This window comes from Euleptes europaea, chromosome 5, assembly GCF_029931775.1.
Source record: "Euleptes europaea isolate rEulEur1 chromosome 5, rEulEur1.hap1, whole genome shotgun sequence".
NCBI classification, from domain to species: domain Eukaryota; kingdom Metazoa; phylum Chordata; class Lepidosauria; order Squamata; family Sphaerodactylidae; genus Euleptes; species Euleptes europaea.
The window spans coordinates 58247378-58259422 of NC_079316.1; the positions used below are offsets into that span (position 1 = coordinate 58247378).

Below are 12045 nucleotides of genomic sequence, written 5' to 3' on the forward strand. Positions count from 1 at the left end.
TCTTTCTCCTCATCCTATGTTCCTTTCCATAGATAGAGAAAAGCAGCAGATCATTCAACCTGGTGCTGGTCTTTATCTGGAGAGTAATCCAATTTATTTAAATTTGGTAGGATGAAAGCAGAGTCTGGCAATTTAAGTTCAATCTAACCAAATTTAATCATGATTGAGTCCCTTTGATTAAGATTAAAGCAAAATGCAATTGACAAAATTTTGACAACCACATAGGCATGTAGCCTAACGGGTTGCCAATCTCCTGGACTGGTCATGGCAACCCCGGCAGATGTGTGCAGCAGCCTCTCCAGACCAAGTGGCAAGCCCGTGCCGCCATAGAAAAGGACTCCTCTTCATCCCTTGAAACCAGCAGTCAAAGAGCAGCAGCCAAAGTAGTCCCTCCAGCAAACCAGAGGGCAACCATGTTCCTGTGTATCCTGCTCTAGTGAAAGCCATATTGTAGGCTGCTACTTCATATACATTTTATTGGTTAAAAGTGCCCCAAACATGTTTTTTTCAATGAATACAAGTAAACCAGCATGAAGTTCCCAAGAAACTTGATGTTGGAGGTATTCTGGGGATTGCGGTGAAGGGAATAGGAGTGTGCAACTATATAGACCACTAACAATGGATTCCTGTCCTTTTCCAGGGCAGTTGGGTATGGAAGACGTATTTTTTTTACTGGCAGGCATAGCAGCAAGAATTGCATTTCTCCTACACATACACTTGAGCTTGGATGTGGAATCCATCCTCAGTTTTCTCTGGGATGGAGAGCTACCATAAATACAAGTCTCGTCACAAAATATAAATGTCATTCAAGTTAAGTCTATTTTTTAAATAAAGTATATAGCCCACTTAAATGGATTAACCATGAAACTGAATATATGTCAAGTTAAATCTAGTACAAACTCAAGCATCACAAATATGGCTTGAACTAACAGACTAGATAAATGGAATATAATGTTCTCTACTGGGAGAATTTGTCAGATGTTAGCGACATGGGGACCATTATGGATTGGGAGGAAACAGGCTGACTGGAAGTAAGAGAAAGTGATGTCAACTGGACTTATGTTCTCTCAAAATGGTTGTTGATGTTTTTCTCCTTCTGTTTGTGGGGGAGGTGAGAGCACCCATTCGTTAGAAGATTTTTCATGGTACAATAGATTTGTTCATGAGGATTCCACCTTAAAAGCTGATAATTGTCATTGTTAGATGGTGTTTTAGAATGTGCTCATTAAAACATTAAGCATTTGTTGTGACATTGTAAGCAGAGAGCCAGATTTTGATACCTTCATCCATTTCTTTTCGATCAATTCAAGCACAAGAAAAATATATAGTACAGAGTAGAAAACAGATAAAAACTCAGGGACATATACTTGTTTCCCCAAAAATAAATGATGTCTTCCTTTTCTTCTGTTACATCATGGGGAAACTTGTATCTCAAGCATCTCTTTTGTACTGACAATATAGATGGCCTAGATTCTCAATGGCTGTAAATTGCATCCCACTTGGCAGCTGCATCTATGGCTTTGTGTGCACACTGCATGCTGCTACTGTTTAACATTTAACTATATGTTATGAGCTGTATGCATCTCTGCTGCTAATGCTGACAGTCAAAATGCACAACCATCTAATACATTCACCTGTGTCAGAACCACTGAAAAGAATGAGACATTGCATGAGACACTGCACAGATCTCATTCACTTCTATGGGACTTGCACAGCAGAATTTCCTGGTGGTCTGCATCCCCATTAAAATGGTGACAGGAAGTGTGTGATCTGAAAAACATAGAATAATTCAGGCCCCCACTGTCAGTTTTGATTCCCCCTGTTCTGTGGCTGCCTCTGTCCCCATCAGATAGAATGCCATAGCCCATTAGTAGTCTCAAGTAGTACTTTCTGAATAGTCCTTGTATACTATATGGGGTCGGGGCTGGGGGCTGTGATCCACATGCCTGGCACAATGACGTCACTTCTGCATTGACGTGAAGCACAGGGAGTTTCCTAGTACTCTCTCCTAAAAACTCTATGGTTTCCATAGTGTTTTTGAGGGAGAGTGTTAGAGCATCCCCAGTGCAATGTGTCAACACAAAAGTGACGTCATCATGCTGGGAGTGCAGATTGATCCTCCCCTTCAGCTGGCCTGCTTCTGCCTGCTGACCAGCTGAGGGTCAGCGAACACCCTCAGTCAATTGGTAGCTGATTGCCTGCCAATACTGGGAAGTTGGGAACCCTACATATGGGCAAGGTGCAGGTAGTCTGTATGTTTCTCCTAAAGGCAAACAGCAGCTCCAGCAGGACATCTGAGGCTGCCAAAAAGGAATAGAGCAAAATAATTAAATGCCTCCCCCAGCAGTCCTGACATGACCAGATTCTATTCCTTGTCAATTGGTATTCACCAAGACTTTCGCTTTTCTAGAAACCATGTGTCATATAATGTGACACATCTTCCCTGTTCTTCTCTAACTGGCAGCTCCAAACACTTCAAACATATAAAGATTAATTTAAAAGTAGAAAATAACATGCAAGGGTTGGAAAATCAAAGTCCTTGAAATAGTACCAAGAAATCAATCACACTGCACAGAAGTTATCAATATACTTCACTGGGTATCTGGATCCCAATTTATTTGTTTCTGAAAGATACCAATGATATCCATCTAGAGGAGAAACAGTCATTTAAAAGTACCAAGATTAACATCCCAACAATTAGTCTTCCTGTGATGTCCCCTTTGGATTCTTTACAATCATCACTAAACATGTTCAGGTAAAAATTCCTTCAATCAATGCTCTTCTCTCAAATGCCTGTCTCTTAAATTTAGTGACAGGTTTACTCATCTGTCTCAATGCTTCCTTATCTTAAATGATACTTTCTTCACACTGTCAAATTAAAAAAAATCACAGCTTACATTTTAACTACATAAACCTCCCTGCAATCTCCTACTCTATCAGACCTCCAAAGACCAACAGATTTACTTTGCTGGATCAGATAAAAGCAATTCAGCATCCTGTTCCCAACAGTGGTTAGTCAGACACCCTTTGTATATTTGGTAATAGTGATTCCTTGTTATTCATGTCCATCATCCAGTTTTCTGAAGTATGTTGCTTTTGAACGCCGAGATTCCATTCTAAGTTTGATTTGTCCATCGAGAATTCACTAATTCTTTTAAAAATCTATTTATGATTCAGTAAACACTTTGGGTTAGATCCAGACTAAATTGGCAATTTCCATTGATACCATCTTTCCATTGCAGACCCCCTTCATGCCATTCCTCAGGGTCCTCTAACCCCCCGTAATGGCATTTTGCAGAGATCAATGTGCTACATTGGGAGGGGGCAGGCAGGAAAGTTTGACTCTGCTAATGGAAATTTTATTCCGGATCTAACCCTTTATTTCCAGCACATGAAGTCCATCCACACAGGAGCTGTTACAGCTCGTCACATGGTGACAGCTACTATGTAGAATAATTTGACTTCCATGAGGCTGTTATAATGTGCATCAGTCCACAATGGTATTAAAAAAGAATATGGGATATTCCTAGATAAAGGGTTTATCAATGATTGATTGTAATGACAGTCATCATGCTTTGCCAATGCCATTATGCTTTGCAACAACTCAGTTTGAAATATGAAAACTTCCTTTGTCATGGGTTAAAAAATATCTTTGAAACCACTTTTGGCATTTTCATTTTCAGTTTGGAACCTCCACAGACAACTTTCTAGGTTAGATTGCCCGTATCATCAGGTTGTCTGCTGCTGGCTCATCTGTTTGTTTTTCTCTTTTATTGGGGGTTGTTCTTCTATTCCCCACTGCTATTTAGTTTATTTCTTTCATTTATTTTAAGATGTGTCTCAAAACATAATGTTTAGTGAGGTGTATTAAGAGACTGATGGATGCACTCGGAGGGTATGTTTTATAGCCTAGTTTGTACACTAGTTTATGGACAAATTAAAAGAAAGAAAAAAATGCATTCTAGCAGTTGTACCCTGGTGCCAAACCTCTGTTGAGGAACATAAATGAAGAACAAGACACCAGCATAAAATATCTATGTATCTTTTACCCTGACTCATTCTGAGATAAGAAAAAAAATTGGTTGACAAGCTCTAAAGCAGGTCCAGCTTGATTTGCTGTACTTGCAGTGGTCATGCTCAGTGATGCAGTGACATGGGACAAAGGCAGGTTTGCCAACCTCCAGGTACTAGCTGGAGATCTCCTGGTATTACAACTGATCTCCAGCCGATAGAGATCAGTTCACCTGGAGAAAATGGCTGCTTGGGCGATTGGAATCTATGGCATTGAAGTCCCTCCCCTCCCCAAACCCCATCCTCTGGCTCCACCCCAAAAATCTCCAGGTATTTCCCAACCCAGACCTGGCAACCCTAGACAAAGGTGTTGGGAAGGATCTTTCTCTGCATGACCTTTCTCTGCTGCCGCCAGTTGGAATAGAACATACTGAACTACATGGAGCAATGGCCTGTCTCAGTATAATACAGGTAGATATGTTCATATGTACTGTTCAAGACCAGTAATTAGAGAAGCCCTCTGCGTGTTACTAAATGAATAAAAATTAGAATTAGCATAATTTTCAGATTGCTTTGGTCAGTTGACCTTTATGTGCCATATTTTGCACCCAACAACATTCCTATTAAATTTCATTAATATGATGGGGGAAAGGGACAACTGCAGTTTTGACCAAATGCAGAGAACTTATAAAAGAAACAGGGAGCTGTTCCTGTTGGCAGCAGATAACGGGTTTAAATTGCAGGTGGAAAGGTACTAGCTGGATATTAGGAAACAAATTTTACAGTAAGAGTTATTCAACAGTGGAATCAGCTACCTAGGGAGGTGGTTAGCTCCGCCTCATTGGCAGTCTTTAAACAGAGGCTGGACAAACACTTGTCAGGGATGCTCTAGACCAGGAGTGTCAAACTCAATTGTTACAAGGACCAGATATTACATAAATGTCACTTGATTGGGCCAGGGCATGCCTTGCTAGCCCAGATTGGGGGGGGAGGGCTGCCTCGGCTGCCTCGCAGGCTGGATAAGAGCTTTCAAGGGGCCGAATCCGGCCCCTGAGCCTTATGTTTGACACCCTTGCTCTAGGCTGATCCTGCATTAAGTAGGGGGTTGGGCTAGATGGCCTGTATGGCCCCTTGTAACTGTATGATTCTAAGCCTGAGCAGGAAGGAAGGGAATGAGTAAGAGAAGGAACATCTTTGTCAGCTGTGTAGCATCTTTGCAGTGGATTGTCATTCCCCTTTCTGTTTCAGGTACCCATAAAGAGTGGATGTGGGCAAAGGCTGTTTAGCAAGCAGCGAAAGAGTGAAGGAACATATTTATTAGCTGCACCATTTTCCTGAAGATTGTTTTTTTCCCCTTCCTGTTCATGTATAAAGCCTGAGTGCAGCCAGAGGCGCAAAGCCCTTGGGCATGAGTCGAAGGGCAAGAGTGAGTCACAGCTCAAGCCTTTGGAGGAGCCAGTATACAAGCTGAAAACCAGCCCAAGATGTTGTTTGCTGTTGTGTTGTTTTTATTGGTTTACGTGTGCAGTGTCTTGGGGGTAGGAGTGGTAAATTGCTTTCAGTCCCTTCAGGGACAAAAGTGGGGTACAAATGCGTAAATAAAAATAAATAAATGAACGCTCAGAATGAACCATAGTAAATGTTGTCGCCTCTTTCCTAGATGGGGACACCTTCTACTCATGTCACTTACTAGTTGTAAGTAACCCTTCCTTGATCCTGAGCCCTGCATGTTGCCCCTCCCCATGGAGTTGTACCTTCATGGTAGCTATTTTCTACCAATGATGCATGCAGGCCTACATGGGCAATACTCAGGACTTCACCTAGGTCAGGGGTGTCAAACATAAGGCCCGGGGGGTAGATCCAGCCCCGTGAAAGCTCTTCTTTGGCCCACGAGCCAGCAATGGCAGCCACCACCACTCCATTCTCAGTCTGGGCTGGTGAGGCGTGCCCGGCCCAATCAAGTGACATTTATGTCATATCTGGCCCTCATAATAATTGAGTTCGACACCCCTGATCTAAACCATGATGTTGGGGGGGGGGCATGAGGGAGGAACATGGTTGCTCTCTTTAAGTATTTGAAAGGCTGTCACTTAGAGGAGGGCAGGGAGCTGTTCCTGTTGGCAACAGAGGATAGGATTGCAATAATGGGTTTAAATTGTGGGAGGAAAGGTACCAGCTGGATACTAGAGAATTTTTTTTTTACAATAAGAGTTGTTCGACAGTGGAATCAGCTACCTAGGGAGGTGGTGAGCTCCCCCTCACTGGCAGTCTTTAAGCAGAGGGTGGACGAGCACTTGTCAGGGATGCTCTAGGCCAGTGGTTCCCAAAGTGGGCAGTATCACCCCATGGGGGGCGGTGGGATTACTTTGGGAGGCACTAAGAAGCAAGAGGGCAGCAAGGGGGCACTAGAGGTGGGCCACTTCAACTGTGTTGTTCACTAATTTACAATAGATCAAGCTATGGCACCATTCTGGCAAATTTAGTAGAAACTATCAGAATTTTTCTCCAGACATTGAAGAGCTGGTACCACTGGATCAAGTTCATCAGTTTTGTTGAATAAATTTCAACTAAAAAGTTTAAATTATGAATAGATGTGCAATTAATTGTTACTGTTTTGAAATTTTATTGTTATTATCTTCTTTAGAGAGTCATGCAAACCCTTATTTTGAATAATGCTTTTTATAGGATAGGGTAAGGGGGCGCTGGGGTTGAATTTGTGGAACCAAGGGGGCAGTGGCCCGAAACGTTTGGGAACCACTGCTCTAGGCTGATCCTGCATTAAGCAGGGGGTTGGACTAGATGGCCTGTATGGCCCCTTTCAACTCTATGATTCTTTGTCCTTTTAAAACTGAGAACCTTATTCTATTTTCATACTCCCAGAATAACATATGGGCTTTATTTAAAAGGTTAATTATAATGGCCTGCATCTGTTTAATCCTACCATATTTTTACAGTCAGATGCAAATTCATTTGAGTGCCATCTCTTCACCACTGCCTAGCATTTTGTTTACACTGTTACATTTTGAAGTATTTACACCCTTTTTCATCAGATGATATACACAGATGTTTGTGTTGAAGTAATTATCACTTCTGTTTGTAGCTCCATTCTCAGAACAGTGAGTGTTCTTGTTGCACGAGTAACATAAGTGACTTTGCCTGACAAAGGGCAGTTCTGATGGGCACCAGGCACTGGACCTGTTAGGGCTGTACACATTTGTTAGTCAGTAAAGGTTCCCCCTGTACTTCAAGAACCAGTCTTGCATTGTTTTCTTCTTTTCTCACACACCTTCTCTTTAACTGACATTGGTTTACACAGGTGAGCAATTCCTCTGTCATCCTTGATTTATAAATGCATCGATTTTAAATGGTGCCTAGTCCAGCTGGAAAGGCTGATGGATGCACAGTGTTCACCACCTCCGTTACTGTCTTGAAAGGGATCCCTATATTATTATAAAGCTTTGCATGATGTCCAAATATGATAGATTAATTTGCCATTTAAATAGCCCAGCAATTGGTATAATAAAGCCCTCAGTGAATTGAGTTCGGTCAGTAACATTGCTTAAACCTCCACAGGGACATTTATGTTCACAGCTGGAAGAGAAAAACACAGCGATGAGAAAAAAAGGATGCTTCTTCTCTTTTCGGATAGGACCAAATTTCTCTGCCAGTGGCAAGAACCAGACCCAAATCTCATCCATCTCAGGGTCCCAGATTTCAGTGGGTAGGCTGAAGTGTAGTATATGGAGGACACTGTTCTGTTGCTCATGTAAAAGCAAAAGAATGACCTGATGGTCTTCAGGAGCCAATGATGCATAGGACTGTAAGGAAATATTTTTAATTTCTTCTTTTAAAGTTTTTTTCCCTTTTCTACTTGTTGAGAAATCATTATAGATTTTTTCAGGGAGACACAGCAACCCATATTTAATTTCTGGTACTCAATAGAGGGCCCCCTAAGCCTGCATTTGTAAAATCTGAGTGATGTTGACGAAGAATAACAATCAGGGCCTATATTAACCTCTCTGTTTTTTCAACTTAGGAATGATTGTGTAATCCTACTATGTTAGATGTAGTGATGGAAACAGGTACTCCCCACCCCCAACTGCTTATCAGGAAAAATTCCCAGTGATTAGTTTGAGGGGAAAGTCACAAATTATTTTTAAAAATCTGTGGAGATTTAGGGATTGTGAAAAAAGCACCTACATGGCTTTTCTAATGTTCTCAAGTGTACACTAAGAATACTGATTGTGGGGAGAAATCAGATTTTTTTTAACATTGGACTAGAGAGCCATGAATATGACACATGGCTTGTCCAGAAGGAGGGGGAAAATGTAGATTCTAACAGCAAATTAAAACGTGTATATTCTTACAGAAGAAAGAGGGGGGTACTATTGTAATGTGTTTTTAAGAACCCACGAGAGTTGCTGGGATCTGGATCATAAATAATTTGCTTGACGACGTGGGAAGATTATTTATTATTTATCTTCTGAATTGCATTTTATTATTCTAGGATCATGAAAAAAGCTCCTAGATTGTATTTCTCTGGATCTTTAACATAAGGATCCTTCTCCCTAGCGAGTGGACAAATAAACAGGATGGGCCATAACAACCACCTTAATAACAATACACTGAATTAAGCTGACACTGCAAACCCATTCATCATTTTGGGGTAGAGATACTGCTGAATCCTGAAATAACTCATTAGTATTAAGGTAGGGGCTGGAAGGAGAGCCTAATACCTGCTATGCAGGCCATATTGTGCTTGGAGGCCCTGGCTGCTGCAATGCACACATACTGTATCATGCATCATAGGTAGGGTTGCCAGCCTCCAGGTGGCAGCTGGAAATCTCCTACTATTACAACTGATCTCCAGGTGACATAGATCAGCTGGAGAAAATGACCGCTTTGGACCTGGAGCTGGCAACCCTGGGGGGGCGTATAGTTTTCATGTGCAGAGAGCCCCTAAATCCAATGTACATGTTCCATAGCATCTAGCAGGCTTCAAAGCAGGCTCTACATAGAAAGGATCAGGCCCTATCATCTCTTCCTCCCTTCCAATGTCTTCTTTCAGGGAACACTAAGAACCCCCTGATCCATCTTGTACAGGCCTGGGAAGCACCTATTATGATGTTTTCCATCTTTCAAGAAAATTATTGCTCATCCCACTATTGGAACCCAGTTGCATCAATTGAGAGGAAACCCTCAGTTCCCTGTGATATGCAATTAACTTTATAACTATGACTCCAACTATTCCAAATGACCTGCTGTGCTATGTGCACAGTTTCAAGATTTTATTTATTTGGAATATTGTATACAGTGGTATGATACAGATTTTTTTAATGTTCTTGAAATTCATAATAAATGTATGTATGTATGTATATAAAGATTTTATTTCTTCGAAATGGAGATGTAGTGAAAAAATGCACCAGACTTCAGAGGCAAATATATCTGCAGAAACTCACCTTCTGATCTTGACTGTAGGCCAGGATCCAGTCCTCCTGCTTGGGGTGGAAGAGCATGCTGTGGATATAGAAGTTCAGCCGATATTTTTGATAAGTGGCTCCTTCATCAGAACTGATCAGCAGGCTGCTCTCAATCTCAGGGTCAGTAAGCAACATAATCTGTGTGGATAAAAGAGATGAAGACTGAAGGTATGGGTTGGAGAAAGGCAAAGAAATGGCTAAGCCCTCTGAATCTCTGGGAAATATTTTTTTTGTGAAAAAAATTAGTAGGCTCTACAGATGTGGAAAATAACCCAGGTGTAGCAAACAAGCAGAAATGAAACAAAGGTGACCTTCCCAAAGGTAAAGGGATACAGTAACTAAGCACCTCACTTACCAGAACTTCTACAAATACTTCTATAATCTTGTCTATTATAAGGCACAGCTTCCCTAAATCTTTCTTTGCCCAAAATCCAATGTATTCCAGCTTCATAGCCCTAGGTACTTCTAAAGTAGATTGGATTTTTGGCAGTGAAGGACATAGCAGATGTGCTCTGTATTGGAGTCAAGTTTGAGCAGAACTTGATTGCCTTGTATTACTTAACATTCAACTCATGTAGAGGCAGAGCATCAAAACACATGAGAAAGAAGGGGAATCTCTCTTCATAGCAGAACAAGAAGAGGGAACAGAAGCGTCAGGAATGCTATCCTTGTGAGAAACAAAAACCAACCCTGCATTTTTCTGATCTTTTTCTTTCATTTCTTAGGTCTTTTTTACTGTCTGGAGAACAGCCATTTTAGAATTCTCTATGCTTCTCTATCTTTCCAAGAAGCAAATGCCTGCCTGCCCCTCTCAGAAACAAGTGAAACAGGGAAGACCAGCTTATCAGTCCTGATGGTCAGTTAGAGAACAAGTACCCCAAAGATATACCCAATGGGAGCATACCGTTTCTGATAAGACCAGATAAGACCCGAAGGAGGGTCCACTCTATCTTATCACATCAGGGGCACTTGCAACATGTACAGAATATGTAATTGTACATGTTCATTCTGACACACTATGGTACCATCAGCCACTGTTTTGAACAGGGTATAAGAAGGGACCCTAAAATTAGCAAAGGGAAGCCTCTTCTCTTGAGGGAGAGACTCTGCTATAGCATTCCATCTCATCCCCGAGAACTGAGTGCTCTGTCAGGTAATTACCCTGTCTGTATATGGGTTTGTTGTTTTGCTCTCTATCCTGAACTGGGGAGTCATCGTGGGACTGCACTAATTGCTTGTTATCTATCTGTTGCTGAATTAACTCTGCTTTGCATGAGAGCCTGTTTCTGTGAATTCTTGGGAAGTGGGAGAGAACATGGAGAAAGCTCTCAAAAGTGCTGATCCTGCTCCTCTCATGGAAGGGCCTGATCCGCCCTTCCACAACAGGCTGCGGCTGGTTAATTAGATGCTTGAGACAACATGCCTTACAGGAGCCAACAGCTGAACTTTGGTGGGGTGTTAACCTGTGAAGCTACTCTTTGCAGGCCATCTGTGAGATGTGACAGGCCTTGAAAGCACTTAACCAATCTCAGTTTGTAACAGTCCTGACATGCAGTGTTCAGTTGTCTACACTAGTGGTATAAGGATGCTTCAAGTCGCAACAAAGACAACAACTTTTTTGCTTGACTTTAGACATCTTTCATTCATGCAGTAAAACTTCCTGGCTGATTTTCAGGGCCTCCCTGTTTATTTTTATTTTATTTATTTCACAAAATTTATATTCCCCCTTTCCAGCCTCACAAGGGCCACCAAGGTAGCTAAAAATTTAAAACATGCATGATAAAATTACATTTTAAAAACATTAAAATCAACTCCTCAACACATATAATTAAAACAATCAAAGCATAGTTTAAACGCATACAAAGACATAAAATTTTCAATTAAAACATTGCTCAGGAAGGGTGGATCACTGAGAGAATGCCAAACAAAACAAAAAGGTCTTCACTCGCTGATGGAAGATCACACCAGAACTGGACAAACAAATCTCCCTGGGGAGAACCAGAGCTTTGGTGCCATGACCAAGAAGGCACTCTCCCAGGTTTCCCACCTGCCTAATCTCAGAAAGCAGGGGCACCCAAAGTGATGCTTCCAAAGATGACTATAGTGGTTGAGCAGGTTCAGGAGAGAGTAAGTGGTACAGCAGGTACATTGGTCCCAGATCACAGTGAGTTTTAAAGGTCAAGACCAGAACTTTACATTGTTCCGAGAAACAAATTGGGAGCCCAGTGTAGAGCCAAAAGTGAAGTGATATGGTCCCCATGGCCCACTCCAGCCAACAACATTCTGACTGCAGCATTCTGTACCAATTGAAGTTTTCAAATACTTCTCAACCCTATGTAGAGTGCATTGCAGTAATCTAATCTAGATGTAACCAGGGCATGCACCACAATGGCCAGATCTTTTCTGTCCAAGAAAGACTACAACTGGCTAACCAGTTGAAGTTGGTAGAAGACACTCCTGGCCACAGCTGCTGCCTGGTTATCCAGCAGTATGCCTGGATCCAAGAGAATCCCCTAACTACAGACCTGCTCCTTCAACGGGAGCGCAACTCCAT

The 12045-nt window shown here is 41.8% G+C and overlaps 1 protein-coding gene across 1 annotated transcript in view; it reads right to left on the reverse strand.

Annotated features, from left to right (window-relative positions):
- Window positions 1–12045, reverse strand: part of LOC130477365 (VPS10 domain-containing receptor SorCS1) — a 496720-nt gene that overhangs the window by 186596 nt on the left and 298079 nt on the right. The window contains exon 4 of the mRNA XM_056849300.1: window positions 9471–9629. Coding sequence (XP_056705278.1) covers window positions 9471–9629 — 159 coding nt within the window. The remainder of the gene's footprint in view (window positions 1–9470; window positions 9630–12045) is intronic.